The 21,677-nt window shown below is 47.2% G+C and overlaps 1 protein-coding gene across 1 annotated transcript in view; it reads left to right on the forward strand.

The window, feature by feature from the left end:
- Positions 1-464: 464 nt before the first annotated feature.
- Positions 465-21,677, forward strand: part of vav1 (vav guanine nucleotide exchange factor 1) — a 107,654-nt gene continuing 86,441 nt past the window's right edge. Inside the window, exon 1 of the mRNA XM_078531381.1 lies at positions 465-793. Within this exon, the coding sequence (XP_078387507.1) occupies positions 590-793 (204 nt within the window). The 5' untranslated portion in view covers positions 465-589. The remainder of the gene's footprint in view (positions 794-21,677) is intronic.

Below are 21,677 nucleotides of genomic sequence, written 5' to 3' on the forward strand. Positions count from 1 at the left end.
TATTTCCCCCCCCCTCCCCGTCGAGCGTTGCTGACAATCAGTAACCCCGGAGATTAAATCTTCATCCGTGGAGACGCCGGGGAGGGGAGTGGGGTGGGGAGGGGGTGGGGGGTGGGGGGTGGGGGGGGGGGTGCGATCCTGGAGAGTTGGTGGGCCTGACGGTGACGCTGTCACCGTGGTGCGGGAGGAAGAGATAAAGGGGAAGGCACCCCCCCGCCCTGCCCCGGGGGAAAACAGAATCAGCGAAAAGTGTCAAAACAAAACAGGGACGGACTCTCCGCGAGTGAAGTCGTGAGCTGTTTGAAATGAATCATTCTGGCTTGCCGCAAACTCCTCTGGGACTTGAAGTCTCGCTTGTGCCTCAGGACTACGATTCCCAGGGTGCCTTGCAGCTCCGTCAGAGAGTCTTATTCAAAGCTTGAAAGAGGAAGGAGCCAGTGGTTTAGAAACAAGCGGCTCTCTCTGGAGGAAACAGTCAAGACGGGAAATGCAGTGAACAGGTGTCAGGCTGGGGTTTTGCGTTCCAATTTAATTTTGCCCTGTTCTCTTTTCCTCAAACTCAGCGCACTTTGTGGTGGATTGCTGGGAGATGGAGCACTGGAGGCAATGTGCCAACTGGCTGATTGACTGTAAAGTGTTGCCCCCAAACCACAGGGTGACCTGGGCTAACGCTCAGGTCTGTGACTTGGTCTGGGCTCTGCGAGATGGCGTTCTCCTCTGTCAGCTCCTCAACAACCTTCGACCGCACTCTATTAACCTCAAGGAGATCAATCTGCGGCCACAGATGTCCCAGGTAAGCTCAAACGTTTCCGCGACCTCTCCTCCTGTGATTTGCGTAGCCTGGTGAATGTTATGCAAGGAATAGCGTCCGTCAGTGAATTGGGTGTTGATGTGTCCTGCCAGACCCCCCCACCCTCGTTAAGTGGCTCAACAGCGTCGGTCTCAACCGGTAGCTACAACCAGCACAGCTCCAATGTCAGTCTCTGGTTTGTGTTGAGATCACTGACCGTAGGAACAGGCTGGAGGCCATTCAGCCCCTGGAGTTAGTTCCACCACTCAACTAGATCATGCCTGATCTATACCTTAACCCCCATCTGGTTCCGTAGTCCTTACTGTCCTAACCTAGCAAAAAGGTATCAGTCTCATTTTAGAACTGGTCTATTGACCCCCTGTCTCAGTGGTTTTTTTTGGGGGGGCGGGGGGTGGGGGAGAGTTCCAGATTCCCGCTCCCCTTGGTGTGAAGTTGCACTTCCTGACTTTACCCGTGAATTTTAAGGTTCTGCTCCCCTTGTTCCGGGGCTCCCCCAAACAGAGAAAATAGTTTCTCTCTATCTACCCTATTGAACCCTTTAATCATCTTTGCACCTCAATTAGATCACCCCTTAATCTTCTGTATTCAGGGGAATACAAGCCCAGTCTGTTCAAACTACGCTCTTTACTTAACCCTTATAGTGCCCGGTTAGAGCTGGGCTCTTGTTGGCAGTGCTTCACCTGGCCTCAGTGCTGACTGGCTAGGGATGGAAAGATCCCATAGGATTCCCATTGCCTGACAGGTAGTCCACAAGTGCGATGGTTCGCTCACCTCTCTGTGGTTAATGCTGGCGTCTGGCATGAAAGTTGAGGGCTCGGGTAGGATGAAGGAGACCAACAGGTGACTGGAACCCGCAGCCCAACTGAAATTAAAATCTTACGCTGACTGGGATAGGGAGGGACGGACAATTCGAAATCAAAACAAGGGTTATCAGTGTCGGTGATTGTCCGTTCACATGCAATGTTTCCTTTGAGGTGATCTAGCTGTTTTCTTTGTACAGATAGTCTGACTGGCCCATGTTGTGTGGCTTCCATTTTAATTCAGATAGGTGAGGTGCAATTTGTCTGTCAAACTCACTCAATCAGCCCCTCAACCCATCGTCACACTCATCCAAGGTCTGCGGGCGCAGTAGGTTTGATTTTTATCTAACTTTCTTCCCTCCAATGTCCTGGCTATTTCCTCAAAAGAGGCCATCCTTCACGCGCAAGCCTGGGGAGCGGGCTATTCCACTGCAGTAGCAATCACCGTGGCGCCCCCGTTTCTGGGTCTCGCGCACGTACATGTCCTGGACAGCCCGATTCTTCTTTTTGACTTTCCTAGCCTGGCCCAGCTGCGACTAAGTCGTAGCCCCACCGCCCCCCCCAACCCCACCCCCACCCCAAATCCCCCTCCCCAAACTCCCCCTCCCCCCAGCCACTGCCCGACTGAGAGCACAGGCAGTACTTGCACTTATATAGCACCTTTTAACATAAGACGACCCCCAAGGAGTTTCACAGGAGTGTTATCAAACAAAATTTGACATAAGAAGGTTTTAAAGGAGCGTCTTAAAGGAAGAGAGAGGATGCGGGATTCAGGGAGGGGTTCCAGAGCTTAGGGTCTTAGATAGCCGAAGGTACGGCCACAGCTAGATCAATGAAAATCAGGGAGACGCCCACGAGGCTGGAATTGGGGGAGCACAGAGATCTTGGAGGGGCGCAGGGCTTGGAGGAGCTAGGTTACAGGGATAGGGAGGGGCGATGCAAAGCGGGAGAGTTGCGAACCAAGGTGAGAATTTTTAAAAATCGAGACGTTACCGGAATGGGAGCCAAGGGTGAGGGGATTCAGTGCGAGTTTAGAATAACGGCTGCAGAGGTTTGGTTAACTGGTGATTGATTGAAACTCAGATCTTCTGATGTGTGTGGTTTAGTCAGGATTAGATAAGTGCCTGAAGGCTATGGCAGGAGTTCAAAGCAGAGAAAAAAAATGAGTGGGGTGATAATGCAAGGCTGGGAGAACTTAGTGAACTAAACCTTATCGTCTTAGTCGAACCGTGGTGCGTTTTGCATTAATGATTCCTCCCCGCCTCATCCCACAGCTTCTGAATGCTCTTCCTGTCTTGCACAGAAAAGGGGAGAGAGTTAACTGTGCGGAGAGTTGATAAGGCAGTCTGCTGGTGGGACACTCAATTACAGAGCTGAATGGACTTCACCAGAATAATTTGAGGGCTGGGGAGCTATCATAATAATTAGGAGTCTTGGAATACGGCGAGCGTTTTTAGAGTGGAGCAGAGAAGGCTCAGAGGAGGTTTAATTAAGGTTTATTTTAAAATTACAGAGGGGGCTGGTAGAGTAAATCAAGGGGAGGTGGGTGGGGGAAGGGGGTAGACTCTGGTTCTGTCAACAATTTAAAATTGTCACTGGGTGGGTTCGGGGTCGACGAGGCCGATTCTTCTTTAGAGGGAAATGGAATTAACTTCTGAAGCTGTGGAGAGAGAGAGAGAGAGAGAGAGAGAGAGAATGCGTGATTAGTCTAGTCCAAATAGCCAAAGGCGGGCAATTAGCAAAACATAAGAATGTTAATTACACATTCATCTGCAGCTCCCTGTTGCTGTTTGTGTCTTGGGGAGGCTAAGAGGTGCCATCAAAGAGCGAATGTTTAGTGTGGAAGTCTCTGTTAGTATAACACATGGTCAGTGTTACTGCAGCAATCACTGAGCCACAGATTGAAAACATAAAACCTTGGGCCCAAATTATTTTGAATTTAATAAGAAACCTCCTTGTTCTCCTACTTCACAATATGCTACTTCCTCATGGTTGATGTGTGTTGGGTAATAGGACTGTGTAACTCATTTGAGGACAAGGCAATGCCTCATTAGAGCACAGGACTCTCTGCCTCATCATTGTACAGGGCTTTGCCCCTCCTCTAAGGTCAAAGGCCAAACTGCACCATGGATTAAAAAGGCCGGGTGTTAAGACGAGGTATTTAAGATGGGGGCGATTTAAGAGCTGTCAATTGCAGGGAAAACAGGTCAAGACAGGTCGAGAATTCTCCAGTTTTTAATGGGCAGAATTTTACGACAGGGGGGATTTTACATTATAATGGCTCGCTGCATTTTACAGCCCTGACCCCAACTGAAATGGGGCTGTCAAATTCTGCCCAATGAGTTTGAGTGAGCGATGGCATAACCATTGACCGGAAACTGAACTGGACCAGCCATATAAATGCTGTGGCTGCAAGGGCAGGTCAGAGGCTAGGAATCCTGTGACAAGTAACTCACCTCCTGACTCCCCAAAGCCTGTCCACCATCTACAAGGCACAAGTCAGGAGTGTGATGGAATACTCTCCCACTTGCCTGGATGAGTGCAGCTCCCACAACACTCAAGAAGCTCGACACTATCCAGGGCAAAGCAGCCCATGTGATTGGCACCAAATCCACAAACATTCACTCCCTCCACCACCGATGCACAGTAGCAGCAGTGTGTGTACCGTCTACAAGATGCACTGCAGCAACTCACCAAGGCTCCTTCGACAGCACCTTCCAAACCCAGGACCACTGCTATCTAGAAGGGCAAGGGCAGCAGATAGATGGGAACACCACCACCTGGAAGTTCCCCTCTGTGCCACTCACCATCCTGACTTGGAAATATATCGGCCGTTCCTTCACTGTCACTGGGTCAAAATCCTGGAACTCCCTCCCTAACAGCACTGTGGGTGCACCTACACCACATGGACCGCAGCGGTTCAAGAAGGCAGCTCACCACCACCTTCTCAAGGGCAATTAGGGATGGGCAATAAATGCTGGCCCAGCCAGTGATGCCCACATCCCATGAATGAATAAAAAAAACATCTTAATCTCAACAAACTGAGGATGCAGAGAGAGACAACAGTGCCAAGGATGATATTGCTCCAAATCTAGACCTGATTTAAATGCATTAAAGTGCTGATGCTGTGCGACAATACTGGCATACAATTCATATCTCAGTATTGTCTGGTTTTGCATAGTGCCATTTCATAGGAATGAATGAATAACAACAATTTGTTTCCGTACACCAGCACTTCTGTAGGTGAAGCATGTGAGAATGGTTAAAGGAAACATTTGTCCTGGTCACAGATGGTGGAATATTGATTTGACTATTGAATATTGTCACAGATATGGAAGCAATATGTGAATGATCAATTAAAAAAGCAAAATACTGCAGATGCTGGAAATCTGAAACAAAAACAGAAAATGCTGGAAAAACTCAGCAGGTCTAACAGCATCTGTGGGAGCTTTCTGTCTGTAAATTGGCTGCTGCATTTCCTACATTACAGCAGTGACTATACTTCACTGGCTGTTACCATGAAAGGCACTGTATAAATTAAGCCCTTTTTAATCTAGAGGTCGACTTGCCAACTATAGGGGTAATGGTAGGGATTAGATTTTTATGTGTTTTTATGTGAATGATGCATATCATTCACCCATTTAATGTTGGATATCAGGAGGATGTGATATATAAAACTTACACTTTTACAATTTCCAGATCTCCCATTGTATTTCCCTTCCAACTCAGCTCATCCCGTTCTCTATTGATACAGGGAGAATGGTAGAATTCCAAACCATTTCCAACTTCTTGTATTTTGAATGCTCTCAGTCTTGGCTGTTAATGAAATGTTGTTCTTTAGAGTTATGATATTAATAGCACTTTGAGCATTTTGCCTGGCTTCTGTCAGTGACTAGGCTGGGTCACTGGCTGTGCCGCTGGGAGGGTTACAGTGAGGCCTGTCGGCCATCCATACACACTGCTTCCTGACGGGACACTCTGAGAGGAGAAAGGTCTCATAAAGAGGAAATAATTCTCCCCCTTGTTTTCAAGTTTCTCCGTGGTCTCGCTCTGCCATATCTCCGTAATCTCCCCCAGTCCATCAACCCTCTGAAATCTCTCGGTCTCCTCCAATTCTGGCCTCTTGTGCACCCCCGATTTTAATTGTTCCCCCATTGGCGGCCATGTTTTCAATTGCCTGGGCCCTTAAGCTCTGGAATTCCCTCAGCCCCACCCCCACCCCCACCCTCAAACTTGCCTCCTTTAAGATGCTTCTTATGTGGCTTGGTGATTAATTTAGTTTGATTATGCTCCTGTGAAGCGCCTTTTCACTAAGTTAAAAGTGCTATATAAATGCAAGTTGCTGCTATTTTAGCCATCTGGAGGAAATAAGGTCTTATGCTGCAGCGCAGGAGGGTTAACCCAAGCCCTGAGCAATCATTGCTATGATGTGGTGAGAGAAACAACTCCAAACTTTAGGGCAGGGGTTGGGGTTGTTAACTGGATCCCAAGACAGATGGTGATGAAGTATGAAATTAAATATGAATCCTTTTCTTGATAGTTGGTTTATTTACAGAATGCAGCATTATGTATGTGTGCCTGCAGCCTACTAACAGCCAGACGAGTTGAAGAGTTTATCTTATGTGGAAAGTTTGAACTGGTTGGGCCTGTACCCATTGAAGTTTAGAAGAATGAGAGGTGATCTTATTGAAACATATAAGATCCTGAGGGGACTTGACAGGGTGGATGCTGAGAGGAAGTTTCCCCTTGTGGGAGAGACTAGAACGAGCAGACACAGTTTAAATGTAAGGGGTCCTCCATTTAAGGCAGAGGTAAGGAGAATGATTTTCTCCCGGAGGTTCGTTAGTCTGTGGATTTCTCCTCTCCAGAGAGCAGTGGAGGCTGGGGCCATTGGATATATTCAAGGCTGAGTTAGATAGATGTTTGACGGACAAGGGAGTCAAAGGATGTGGGGGTTAGACAGGAAAGTGGAGTTGAGACCACAGTCAGATCAGCCATGATCTTATCAAATAGTGGAGCAGGCTTCAGTGGCCGAATAGCCTACTCCTGCTCTTCATTCGTATGCTCCCATGTGTACATGTTCCTATGACTGTGCGTATATGTGCTCAGGGTACTTAATGAATCAATAGCCTTCACCTGTCTATCCTTAAATTTGATAATACCATTAACATGCCATTAGCATACTATCCACATGCCATTAGCATACCATCCACATGCCATTAGCATACCATCCACATGCCATTAGCATACCATCCACATGCCATTAGCATACCATCCACATGCCATTAGCATACCATCCACATGCCATTAGCATACCATCCACATGCCATTAGCATACCATCCACATGCCATTAGCATACCATCCACATGCCATTAGCATACCATCCACATGCCATTAGCATACCATCCACATGCCATTAGCATACCATCCACATGCCATTAGCATACCATCCACATGCCATTAGCATACCATCCACATGCCATTAGCATACCATCCACATGCCATTAGCATACCATCCACATTCCATTAGCATACCATCAACATTCCATTAGCATACCATCAAAATGCCATTAGCATACCGTCAACATGCCATTAGCATACCGTCAACATTCCATTAGCTACCGTCAACATGCCATTAGCATACCGTCAACATTTCATTGACATACCATCAACATGCCATTGACATACCATCAACATGCCATTGACATACCATCAACATGCCATTGACATACCATCAACATGCCATTAACATACCATTAACGGGGGGGCCTCAGGACAATCTATTTTTCATTGGACGGTGCTTAACCCTGTGATTACAGAAGTTGAGCCTTGAACTGAAAGTGAAACATACAGAGGAGTTACATTACGGAACAGAGAGAAGCAGCTTAACCTGAGCCACAGTTGAGGAACTTATATGCAGTATCCCACTAACATCAGTGTATTTTACTTACACGAGAGACCATAACTAGAATTTTTTTTTTTTTTTTACAAAATTCGAATGGTCAGTTGTGATCTGATTGATCAGCCTCGAAGGATCTGAATGGGCTGGAAGGGCAAGAGGGCACCAGCAACATGTCAAGTGTTACGGAGGAAATCAGGACGTAGTGGGTCAGGTTTTAGAAGCCTCTAAAAAAAAACTTGGCTTTTCGTAAACTTAACGTTGGGGAAACAGTTCAAAGGCCTGAGACATGTCTTCAACTCTAGCCCAATCTTGAGCTTCCCCACTGTTGGTGGCTGTGCCTTCAGTTGCCTGGGCCCAAAGCTCAGGAATTCCCTCTCTGCACCTCTTCCCCTCCTTTTAGGATGTTCCTCAAAACCTTTCTTTGCGACCAGGGCCCTTGCCCTAACATCTCTTCACCTAGCTCAGCATCAAATTTTGCTCGATAACCCCGCCCTGTGACGTGCCTTTGGGCGGGGGGGGGGGGGGGCGGGCGGGGGGGGGGCGTTTTAATTCGGGGTGCTACGCAAATGCAAGTTGTTGTTGTAAGTTGGAGTCAGAGATGCTGCAATGATCCTTGAGTTCAACAAGGAGGGAATAGGAAGGAACGTCCTGAGCGGCAGTGATGGTGGAAGTGTTGGTAAAACCGCCAGTCTCGAAAGGTTACCATGGAGTATAAGATGGTGGAAGTTGGAGATGAGACTAGATGCCATCTCCCACCTCCTCCCTAGGAGTTCAAGGGATGGGCTGGAGGAGCCACCCAAGATATGGGAGCAGCGATGAAGCCTTTGCTGGATCTTGGCGTGACAGGGATTTGGCAAGAATGAATGAATGAGAGGGTCACACTCTTACTAGTAATTTTCTGGGTCAGATTCCATTCAGTCAGTTTGAATTTCTCTGAGCAGCAAGTTACAGTTGGGAATTTGGCCTTTCCTTGTTCTGTGTGTTGCCTTTCCCCTTGAGTTGCCAGCTGTGGCTCAGTAAGTAGAAATAAAGAAAGGCTTGCATTTACATAGCACTTTTCATGACCACCAGACTTCTCAAAGCCCTTTCGAGCCAACGAAGTACTGTTTGTAGTTCAGTCGCTGTTGTCATGTAGGAAGCATGGCAGCCAGTATGCGGACAGCAAGCTCCCACAAACAGCAATGCAACAGTGCAGCAATCCAACAGTGCAGCACTCCCTCAGTGCTGTACTGGAGCGTCAGCCTTGATTTCTGTGCTAATGCCCTGGGGTGGCACTTGAACCCAGAACCTCATGATGCAGAGGTATGAGTGCTACCAACTGAACCATGGCCGACACACACACACTCTGGTCTGTTCATCAAAAGGCAGTTCAAGACCCATTCTAGAGACTTGAGCACAAAAACCTAGGCTGATACTCCCAGTGAAGGACCCAGGGAGTGCTGCCCTGTTGGAGATGCCGTTTTTCAGATGAGACATTAGCCAAGGCCTTGTCTGCCCTCTCACAGCACTCTTATGAAGAGGGGCAGGGGAATTATCTCTGGCCAATATTCATCCCTCAATCAACACTACTGAAACAGATGATCTGCTGATTATCACATTGCTGTTTGTGAGATCTTCCTGTGCTTAATTCAGCGCCGTGTTTCCTACATTACAATAGTCACTACACTTCTGAAGTGCTTCAGCACCCGCAAAGCACTTTGGGACACCCTGAGGTCATGAAAGGGGGGGGAAAGAAATCCAAGCCTTCCTTTTTGATGTAATCACTACCAGAAGGCGTGTAGATTGTCAATTGTCCACACGTTCCATTGTGACAGATTCCAATGATGACTGTTTTAAGTTAGCATGTAGGGAATGTTCCCTGTGTGAAGGACTGAGGACAATGAGGTAGGAAGCATCTTGCTCAAGAGAGAGGTGGGCCTGGAGGGTCAAGAGAAAGCCTGCCCTGTAACCAAGACTGCCATTGGCAAATGTTTTATTGCTAACAGCTGTAAAGGTAAAGGCACATGACTTGCTGCGTGGTATATAAAATCCTAACACTCCCATTCTACCCCTCCCGCATTGGGTGGGATTTGCATTAAGCCTGTCAAGAACTAGCCAGTGTTTCACTGTCAAACCACAGCCCTTTTGTCTAAGCTAGTTGATGACTCATTTTGAGACTGTTACTAAATATGAGCCACCACGACATATTTTGCATTGTGACCAATTAGCTCCCCACAGCAAGACTGAAGCACAGCTGACCATGGCTGCAGTTTTAATCTTTCGTGAGAATTTGTAGACGAGATAAAGAACTCAGTTCACCCCACCTCCCATGGTGGTAGCTGCAGGATGCAACGATAATGAAGCTATTCAGCGTGATCGATCTCTATCCATGATAAAGGAATAGAACTGGAAAGCAGGGAAGTTAGAAAATCTTGGTCAGGCCGCACTAAGCACAGTGCTGGGTCTCCCTATTTCATAAAAGGAGATTTGGATGCGCTGGGCAAGTTGCTGAAAATGACTTGCAACGATGGCGCCTGAATTGAAGTTATGGCCAGCAAGAAAGGCAAAATGAGCCTGGGCTCTTTTTTTCTAGAAAAGCAAAGAGAGAGAGCAAAGAGAGAGAGAGAGCAAAGAGAGAGAGAGAGAGCTGACCTGATGGAGGTCTTTTACAATCATGAAGGGATGTGACAGGGTAAAGGCGTGGAGACGATGTGGGGCAGTGTAATGTGTCTTAAATATCAGACGGTCACTATAGGGAATTCACGGGAGAAACATCTTTCGCCAGGAAAGGGTACCACACGGAGTAGACGAAGTGGACAGCATTTAAGGGGAAGCTGGTTAAACACATGAAACAGAAAGGAACAAAGGGGTACACGGAGATGAAGTAGGAGGTGTGGAGGCTCATTTTGAGCATAAATATCAAATGATGTGTTGCTGGGCTGTGAATTCAATATAATTCGATATGCATTCAGTCTACGACAGATCCAGAAATGACACAAATTAAATCTCCGGTATTGAAAATCTTTGGAAACCATAAATGCACACTTACCCGTGCTTTCCAAACTACAGTCACCGCTCATTGGGCTGGATGTAATGGAGATGATTGGGGCGGGGTGGGGGGGGTCTTGCCCTCCTGCTGGAATTAAGTGGCCAGTCAGGCATTTAACTGGACAACCGTGGGCCTTCCCAGTCCTGCCCGCCGAAAGCTGCCGGCCAATCGGAGTGGTAGTGCCACCTGGGGTGATTGGCATCTGGGAACATGGAGACGGTCACTCCGACATCTTCATCGGGACATTTACAAGAATTCCCCCGCCCCCTCCCCTCCCCCGACCATCTGGATCTTCCTGTCCAGGTCATGGGACACCCAGAAATAAGGGTCCAACTTGAATTGACTGGAATGAGCCTCCCCTTTAATTGATCCCTCGTGGACCATATGTCAGAGTGAAGTTCGCCTCAACTATTCTCTTTTAACAATTCCTGAGGTAATACACTTGTGTTAAATAGGCAACGCCAAAAATATTGTCAGGTCCACTGCTCTGTTCAAAGGAAAGATTTGCATTTATATAGTGCCTTTCACATCCCTTCTACAGCCCATTAAGTACTTCTTGAAATGCAGTCACTGTTGTAATGTAGGAAACGCGGCAGCCAATTTGTGCACAGCAAGCTCCCATGTGATGGTGGCCAATTCATCTGTTTCATTGATGTTGATTGAAGGATAAATATATATAAATGTATATATTGTTTCAAAATAAGGGGTCACTCTTTTAAGACAGAGATGATGAGGAATTTTTTCTCTCAGAGGGTTGAGAGTCTTTGGAGCTCTCTTCCCAAAAAGGTGGTGGAAGCAGAGACCTTGAACATTTTTAAGGCAGAGATGGGTAGATTCTTGATTAACAAGGTGGGGTGAAAGGTTATCGGGGGGGTAGGCAGGTGTGTGGAGTGGAGGTGACAATCTGGTCAGCCGTGACCTTATTGAATGGCAGAGCAGGCTCGAGGGGCCGAGTGGCCGATTCCTGCTCCCAATTCGCATGTTCGTAGGACGCCTGGGGGAGAGCTCTCCTGCCCTTCTTCAAAATGGTGGCTGTGGGATCTTTGACATCCACCTGAGAGGGCCGAGGGAGCCTTGGCTTAATGTCCCACCTGGAAGGCGACAGTGCAGCATTCCCTCAGAACTGCGCTGGGAGTGTCAGCGTGTATGCGTGGTCTGTAGGGTGGGGCTTGACCCCACAGTCTTCTGACTCAGGGAATGCCGGGGCTGACACAGAATGCAAGAAATATCGAAATATTGAAGCAAAAATTGCAAAGGGCTCGGGGTTTTTAGAAATAATCGCAATCCCTCCGCAATGAAATAAACTCTTTGCTTTGAAAAATGTTCCTTTAAAATCTGGCACAAGCTTATTGAATTCAAACCCAGCAGCTATGTAGGCCGAATAATTTAGTTCTACTTCCTCCATTTTGAGGGCTTCCTCATAGTCAAAGCCAACATGTGCAGCATGTTGTAGAATATTCTAGGGGTTTCTGCGAGATATAGTGAGTGAACGCTGGGGTGGGGGGGTGGTGGGGGGGTAGGCGGTTAAGGGCTTCTTAGCAGCCTGATAACACACGTCAAAATGGATAACTACCTTCAGAGGAAGTTGGTGATTGAAAGAGTGTCCCGACTCTAGGCCTGCGAGTGTGAAATGCAGTTACTACGTGGACATTAAGCCTGTTAACTCCAGAAAACTCTGGAGAAAAACAAAAGGGCTTGAACGACTAGTGGGGCTAGAGAGGGGGGCAGAATCCAAACATTGAAGAGGCCCACGTGTTCGAAATTCGACTCTTTGAACGAAAGCAATGCACTGTCTTCAATGTTTTTTTACTGAGGCAGGGCAGGCGCAATAGTTTGATGCCGGGATTGGTTAACCACGGGACTGTGCAGATTTTTTTCTACTCGTTCATGGGATGTGGGTGTTGCTGGCTGGGCCGGCATCTGTTGCCCATCCCTAATCCCTTGTTCAGAGGGGCATTTAAGAATCAACCGCATTGCTGTGGGCCTGGAGTCTCATGTAGGCCCAGACCAGGTAAGGATGGGCAGATTCCCTTCCCTCAAGGGCGTCAGAGAGCCAGGCGGGTTTTTAACGAAAATCAGCGATGGTTTCATGGTCATCGTCAGGCTTTTAATTCGGGGTGGGGGCGTGGGCAGTTGAGCAGAGCCAGGATAGTGGCAGTGGGGTGAGTGGGAGGCAAGGGGGGCGATGGAGAAAATCCCTTTCAGGTTCAGGCTGCTGTGACCACAGGGTGTTGGAAAACAAGGATGAAACCGGTCTCGGATGCCATGCTACCCCAACAGATTGGTAGCACTCTTAGCTTTGAGATCATGACCAAAGGGTATGGACTGAAGAGTAGGGTAGGGATGCCAATTCTGGCTTAATCACATGACCTCCCCGTCCCTAACCACCCAGCCCCACACTCCCGCCATTGGTCCATCATCTCGCTGCGCAGCCGATTGGAATAAGAATATACTTGTTATGAACCAATTTTAGTCAAACAGCCGCTCCCTACACCAACCCCGCAGTCTCCAATATTTTTGGAACTGATAAGGTGAAAGTCTTCACAAAGAAAATTTTTTTAAAAATTCACTTTAATGCCCCTATCGTTCCCGATTCTGTTTATAGGATAGTGTTAATACCTTTACAATCCTGGAGAGTTGGCCACCTTAAACTGCGGCTGTGATTAGAACGAGGAAGGGGCTTTATGAGGAGACTACTATCTTGAAAGCCACAGCACAGTTGAATGAAAGCTATTCATCTCGAACCGTTTACACTTTTGCTCCCCATGCTCTTGCTGCAGCTGTCACCCAGGCTGCAAAAAAAAAACAGTTTTAGTCCTGTTGCAATGAAACCCACTCAGATTCAGCTTCCTCCAAAGCCAGCGAGTTTAGTTCCCGTCCCTTTCTGACAAGACGCCGCAAGGAACAATAACTCGAAAGGAAGAAAGACTTGCGTTTATATAGCACCCTTTTCAACCCAAGATGCTGCACAGCCGATGGAAGCATAGTCACTGCTGTAGGAAACGTGGCAGCTAATTTGCGCACATTATAAGCTCCCACGAAGAGCAAATGTGATGTGTTTTAGTGATGGTTGAGGGATAAATATTGACCAGGACATCAGGGGTAACTCCCCCTGCTCTTCTTTGAAATAGTGCTGCGGAATCCTTTACATCCAGCTGAGGAGGGCTGACGTGGCCTCAGTTCAACTTCCCGTCTGACAGACTCTGACAGTGCAGCATTCCCACAGTGCTGCATTGGGGGGGTGGCGGCAGAGTATTCGCGCTCAAGTCTGTGCAATGGGACTCAAACCCATGACGTTCTCACTCAGAGGAGAGGAGGCTCCCAAGCTGAAACTTAAGTAGTGCCAAGGCAAATTGAGTGATGTTTCAGATCAATTCCATTTCCACGGTGCCCAGAGATTTAGTCTCAGGCTAAAGTATGCTTGTAATGTGCTAGATTTGTGACTCACTAGGGAATTTCCCCATTGGAGAAGTCTGTACATGCTGTGAAGGTTCAGGAAGTAATTATTCATCCTTCAGTCTGTCACGGCTAAACATCAGAGTGATTGCGTATCGGATACGCACAGTTTGTGTTGAAACCTCTCACGGTTGAAGAGCAAGTGGATGACTCTTGGCCAACAGGGAAACAGCCTTCATTCTTGCCTTCACTATTTTTTATAAATAATAAACAAAATTGTTCAAAGAGAATGAAAAGCCACACCGTTTTTTTAAATTCTCCTCCAGTTTTTCTCCCAGATGTTGTTTGCAGCAGTGTCCTGGAGATTAACCTTCAAATCGTTGGGGGTGGTTCCTAGCTGACCATGAAAGGTTGGAAATCCTACATCAACACCGACTCCTTAAACATTAAGATCCTGACTCAGATGCAACTCTTGACTTTTAAGAAACGTGCAAAAAGATGGCCCCTCCTGACAAGGATGCCCTCCCTCAGTCCGGCACTCAGAGTGTCAGCCAGGATTACAGGCACAAGATTCCCCCCCCAACCTGTCTCAGAAGAAGGAGCATTACCAACTGAGGCAAACTGTCACTCAAATAAGAAAGACCCTTTCTGGCCATCCAGATGTAGAATACCTTTGTGGGTCAGTGGTACAGATTCCCAACCATTGGCAAACACACAGTAAACCCCTACAATCCTCCAAGATCTCTGCGCTCCCCCAATTCTGGTCTCTCGTCCATTCCAGATTTTAATAGCCTTCAGCTTCCTCAGCTCCAACCTCTGGAATTCCCTCCCTAAACCTCTCCAGCTCCATCACCTCCTTCAAGATGCTCCTTAAAACCTGCCTCTTTGACCAAAGCTTTTGGTCATCTCTCCTTAAGTGGCTCAGTGGTAAACTTTGCCCTTGTGAGGCACCTTGGGACATTTTACTCCATTAAAGGTGCTAGATGAAGGTTCTAGTAGTAGTGGTTGGAAAGCAGCCATTAACATGGATCCTTAATCCCTCCACTGCTGTGTAATGCACTCTGGAACGCAAGTATGGTCAATGCAATATAGCCCAGTGTCAGGTGAGATGTTGCCAACACTTTAGCCCAAGTAAAAACATACCACAGGTCTAAGGGCCATCTGCTTCAGCTAGTTAATAACAAAACCAGCTATGTGCATAACCAATTATCAGATTAACATTTGATAGGTTGACAAGCAACCTATTCATTTACCGCATGGGTTTTGAATCCAGACAAAGGAGGACGTCATTACTCTCCACTTGAAACACCAAGTGAAAGAGCCATACACAGTGTCAGCACTTTAACTGGCTGTGCGTTTGATGGTAAAGAGTCATTGTGTGAGGGAATTGGCAGTCAGCTTCAATTCTTGGGAGATACTTTCTTTTAAAAATAAAAACCCCGTCTGTGATCAGCCGCTTAATTTAGATTTTGTTAATGGCGGATATATACAGCCTTGACATCCTGGCACTGCCAATCACGCCCTCCTTGACAGGGTGTTTCCAAGTGCAATACATTCGAAAATGAGATGTCCATCCAGAAGTAAGGGTGGAGGAAGAATCCATAGCTGCTTCTTAAAAAAATTAAGCTGATAAATATTCTCAAACACTTCCTTTAAAAGAGTAATGGGAATGTCGATTGGTGTGATGGACCGAATGGCCTTATCTGCTGTAAAATGTCACCCTCTTGTGCAGGTGTAAAAAAAATCCAGTAGCACCATTTTGAAGGGGAGCATCCATTATCCTGGTAGTCCTGGGCCAATATTTATCCCTTAATTCTTTCATGGGACGTGGGCGTCACTGACGAGGCCAGCATTTGTTGCCCATCCCTAATTGACCCTTGAGCTGAGTGGCTTGCTAAGCCATTTCAGAGGGGCAGTTAAGAGTCAACCACATTGCTATGGGTCTGGAGTCACATGTAGGCCCAGACCGGGTAAGGATGGCAGATTTCCTTCCCTAAAGGGCATTAGTGAAGCAGGTGGGTTTGTACAACCATCGATGATATTTTCATGGTCACCATTACTGAGACTAGCTTTTAATTCCAGACTTTTATTCATTGAATTTAAATTCCACCAGCTGGTGTGAGTTTTTGGGGTGGGATTTGAACCCATGTCCCCAGAGCATTAGCCTGGACCTCTGGATTACTAGTCCAATTATATTACTGCCATGTCACCGTATCATTAAACTAACATCATTAAAACCAATTATCTGGACATTATCACATGGGTGTTTGTGGGAATTCTGCAAATTGGCTGCTGCATTTCCTACATTATAAGAGAGACAACACTTCAAAAGTACTTCATTGCCTGTAAAGTACTTTGGGACATGTTGAGGTTGTGAAAGACGCTATATAAATGCAAGCCTTTACAGATGGCCTAATAATAAGTGTAGATTTAGAATCCAAAGTGATCAGGGGCACCTACAGCAACCATTTAGGCTTTTGCTATATCTCACCCTCTACCATCTAGAACGACAAGGGCAGCAGATCAATGGGAACACCACCACCTGCAAGTTCTCCTCCAAGTCACACACTATCCTGATTTGGAAATATATCAGCCGTTCCTTCACTGTCGCTGGGACAAAATCCTGGAACTCCCTCCCTAACAGCGCTGTGGGTGTACCTACACCACAGGGACTGCAGCGGCTCAAGAAGGCAGCTCACCCACCACCACCTTCTCAAGGGAAAATTAGGGATGGGCAATAAATGCTGGCCCAGCCAGCGACGCCCACACCCCGTGAATGAATAAAAAAACAAATGGAGGAATAATTATAACTTGGTGTAGGATAGATGATGTTGAAGTGGCCATGCAGACAGGGATTTCGTGGCATAGACATGCAGAGGTCCAAGCTAATGCTCTGGTGCATTGGCTCAAATCCCACTACTGGTAGAATTTATAGTCAATTAATAAATCTGGAATACAAAACTAGTCTCTCGGTTAACAGTGCCCATGAAACTGTCATCGACTGTCGTAAAAACCCATCTGGTGCACTAATCCCCTTTAGGGAAGTGTAGTAATTATGGTTCTATTTAGTGTGTATTGTACCTTTGAAGAATAATACTTGTTAAGGAAGATCACATGATCTGTAGTAACCAATAGGAGAAGAGCACGGGCTACCTCAACAATCAGCGTAGAGATAGAAATTGAATTGAAAGCATACATATTGTTGCTGCTGAGATAATTGTAAATAAACTTTAAAGTTTCCATCCAAGAAGGTTCTGCAGATCAACTCTATCATTAATAGTGCAGCTCGACCACCCTGTGACAAACTGGTGATGAGGCTGGGATCAGATCCAGCGCTGTCCCTCGCCCAGCAATTGTGGGTGTTTAAGATAATTAAAAAGAAAGGAAGATAAATTCGCCAGGTATGCTGCCTCTTTAAGTTAAAGAAAAAACAGGCCCCCGATCCATGAGAAATCTCCTGGAGCACTCCTAACATTAAAAAAAATACCAAAATTGCAGGACCACAAGATGGGTGAGCAAAATTTTAAAGAAGAGAATCTGTACTTATGTTGTTAAATAGGCGGCAGCTCTGCAGGCTCAGTAGGTTAGAGAAGCTGGCACGTGGCTTGCAAGTTTAAAAAAAAAAGGACCATCAGAGCAGAAAGCAGTGCTGCCGTTTTAAATTTACAACAACAAAAAGCAAAGACCTGCAGAATCGCCCAGGAAAGGGAGGAGAAATCGCTGCTGTGTTTACTCCAAACAGGAACGGAAGTTTTACAAAGTTAAAAGAGAAGAAGGCCCACGATCGTGGGGATCCCGCCAAAACCCAGAAGGCTCGTGACCGTGGGGATCCCGCCAAAACCCAGAAGGCCCGCGATCGTGGGGATCCCGCCAAAACCCAGAAGGCCCACGATCGTGGGGATCCCGCCAAAACCCAGAAGGCCCGCGATCGTGGGGGGGATCCCGCCAAAACCCAGAAGGCCCGCGATCGTAAGGATCCCGCCAAAACCCAGAAGGCCCGCGATCGTAAGGATCCTGCCAAAACCCAGAAGGCCCGCAATCGTGGGGGGGGGATCCCGCCAAAACCCAGAAGGCCCGCGATCGTGGGGGGGGATCCCGCCAAAACCCAGAAGGCCCGCGATCGTAAGGATCCTGCCAAAACCCAGAAGGCCCGCAATCGTGGGGATCCCGCCAAAACCCAGAAGGCCCGCGACCGTGGGGATCCCGCCAAAACCCCCAAAAAAAGCACGGGAAACACAGCTGAGAAAAGCCGACAGCTGCACAGACGGCCCAAGCCAGAAGAACAGCGACTGCTCTTAAAGCAGCAATACATTTTAAAGCGGTAAATACAAGAAAAATGGCTAGGGACAGAAAATTAGCAGGGATCCCAGAGACTGGGCAACTCTGCTGAAGGCGACAAGAGACCCCCAGAGGGAGGGCAACAAGAAATTAAACAGATGAAAGGACAGTCGATCGTCCTTCAAGATCAAATGCAGAAAGAATGCGCAACCATTCAAGCAACATGAAGAAAAAGGCCGACTTGAACAGTAGAACGGAAGCACAGCAGGAGAAGCACGAAGAGGGCTCACAAGGAGCCCTGGGAGTTGTGTATAGATGGATACAGCCAGGAGACAGGAGTTCACATAAACTCCAAGGCAGTGCCAGCTCAGTGACGCTAGCTGTCTAGCAAAGAGCTGAAGAATCAACTAAACGAAGCCCAAGTGGCTTTGGAAGCAAAAGTCGCAGAATTTTCCAAGAAGCAGCCAGATAACGAAATTTTGAGAGACTCAGCCCCTGAGCTCAGACAAGTTGAGCTGGCATCCGAGAGAAGTCTGGCCAACAGTGAAGTCAGAAAGAAGGACGAGATTAAAGCCTGCGCTAGACAGAAAAGTGCAAGTTCCAAGCAAGGGGGGTAATCAATTTTGGGTCACCGAGTAGATTCACAGAGCCTCCACCTGGTTGAGGAGAAAGTGAGAGCCATAAGAGAGGCACCTGCACCAAAGAATTCCTCAGAGCTCAAATCATTCCTAGGAATGATCAACTATTATGGGTGGTTCTTACCCAATTTGTCTACAGTGCTGGCCCCCCTGCATTCCCTACACAAAAAGAACCAATGTTGGTCTTGGGAGGCGCCCCAGAAAGCATCTTTGATAACGGTGAAGCAATTGTTGCACTTCTCCAATCTATTATTGCATTATGACCAGACGGAAGAATTGGTGCTGACATGTGACGGATCTCCCTATGGAGTGGGAGCAGTGCTCTCTCATCGGATGGACCACGGCATGGAACGGCCAATAGGTTATGTATCAAGAGCGCTCACCACAACAGAAGAGGGATACTCGCTGATAGGAAAAGAGGGCCTGCCAATCATCTTTGGTGTCAAGAATTTTCACCAGTACGCACACGGCCGCCATTTTACAATCGCTTCAGACCACAAACGATTGCTAGGATTGTTTAGCGAGGACAAGGCTATACCACCCATAGCCTCAGCAAGAATACAACGATGGACCTTAATTCTGGCAGCATACGAATACACTTTTGTACATAGGCCTGGCAATCTAATCGCAAACGCCGATGCCCTTAGTCGTTTGCCTTTACAAGAAAATGATGAGCACGTCCCAGTTCCACAGGAACTTGTTTTACTGTTAAATTTCTTAGATTCCTCACCGGTGTGTGCTCAACAGATCAGAGACTGGACAAGTCATGACCCAGTCCTATCTCAGGTACTAAAACAAGTGCTACGTGATTGGTCTCAGGAGACCGTATCTGACAAAATGAAACCGTACTTCAACAAAAGACATGAAATAACCAGCCAGGATGGCATCTTATTGTGGGGAGCACGAGCGATAGCTCCTCCAAAGGGAAGGGAGCCACTTTTAATTGAACTACACAGTGCCCATACAGGAATTTCCTGAATGAAGACCATAGCACGCTACTATCTATGATGGCCTGGGATGGATGGCGAAATAGAAAGTTCAGTAAAGCACTGTGTGTAATGTCAACAACTGCAAAAGTTGCCAGCGATAGCTCCATTACACCCATGGGAGTGGCCAGGTAGACCCTGGGTGCGGTTACACAGTGACTACGTTGGACCTTTCCTGGGAACAATGTTTCTGCTCGTTGTCAATTCCCAATCAAAATGATTGGACGTACTCGAGGTGAAGTCACCAACATCGGCCACTACAATTGAGAAACCACGTCAGAGTTTTGCTATTGGTGGTCTACCCGAAGTAGTCCTTTCAGATAACGGCACAGCATTTACAAGTGCTGAGTTTCAACGGTTTATCAGCCTCAGCTGCATCACTCATGTGAAAACTGCACGACCACCCTTCCTCAAACAGACTGGCCGAAAGGACAGTTCAAACATTCAAGACATGAAAAATCTAACTGGTGATTCCTTGGCAGCCAAGTTAGCACGCTTTCTTTCTCATTACAGGACCACCCCTCACACCACAACAGGTGCCACACCTGCAGAGCTATTGTTGAAACACCATCTCAGGACGAGATTAAGTTTAATAATGCCAAATTTAGAGCGGAAGGTGGAAAGAAGTCAGGGAAGCCAGAAAACTAGACACGACTGGCATAGCCGCGAGAGGAAATTTACCGTGGGAGAGCCGGTATGCGTGAAAAATTTCGGTGAAGGGCCAAAGTGGTTACCGGGTGAAATAAGTGCGGTGACTGGACCTCTATCTTACCATGTGGAGGTGGAAGGCCGGGTTATTCGTCAACATGTGGACCATTTAAGGAAGGGAGAGCCAAATCATCAAGATTTGGTTCCACCAGTGACCATGACCGGGTCTGCGTTTCCTGTTGAGGACACTCAAACCCAGGACTGACGTGTCTGATGTTCCTGTAAGAGTTGAGGATACGGAACTGCGAGTGCCCACCGAAGCACCTGATGTTCAGGCAACTCGAGAAAAGGGGGTTCCTGACAAAGAATCTGAAGTTGTGGCACTGCCACGTTCCACACGTACCAGGAAACCACCTGAAAGACTGAACTTGTAGACTCCTTCCCCAGTGTAGATATTATGTTGTCTTGAAAAGTATGTACTTGTAGATATAATGCGTGTAGCCCAGTTAAAGGGAGAGGGATGCAGTAATTATGGTTTTATTTAGTGTGTAATGTGCCTGTTAAGGAAGATCGCCTGATCTGCAGTAACCAATAGGAGACTAGCGTGGGCTACCTCAGCAGTCAGTGTAGAGATAGAGTTGGAGTTGAAAGCACACGTGTAGTTGCTGCTGAGGATGTTGTAAATAAACTTTAAAAGTTTCCACCCAAGAATTGTCTGCAGATCAGCTCTATCATTAATAGTACAACTCGGCCACCCTACAGCAGGAAGGAAATCTCCCATCCTTACCCGGTCTGGGCCTACATGTGACTCCAGGCCCACAGCAACTCTTAGCTGCCCCTCTGAAATGGCCGAGCAAGCCCCTCAGTTCAAGGGCCATCAGGGATGGGCAACAAATGCTGGTCTTGCCATGAAAAAAAAAATAAAATAAAATGGGCTCCACTCGCTGAGTTTGTTTGTTAACTTTCAGGGAAGGGAAGCGAAGAGGCTAATTCTCTATCACTCATTTTACAACCTCACTCAAAGTTAAAAGCAACCGCGTGTTCTCAGCTTCTCAACTCTTGCACGATTCCGGCAGAGTCTGAAGATTGCATGAGTGTGGTCTGGTTTGCAGAGAGATATGAGCCGTGCACCAAGACCTGCTCCCTCGTATCCAATAGAAAGGGGAGCTTGGAAATCTTGGGTCTCCTG

Source organism: Cetorhinus maximus, chromosome 28 (assembly GCF_964194155.1).
Source record: "Cetorhinus maximus chromosome 28, sCetMax3.hap1.1, whole genome shotgun sequence".
NCBI lineage: Eukaryota > Metazoa > Chordata > Chondrichthyes > Lamniformes > Cetorhinidae > Cetorhinus > Cetorhinus maximus.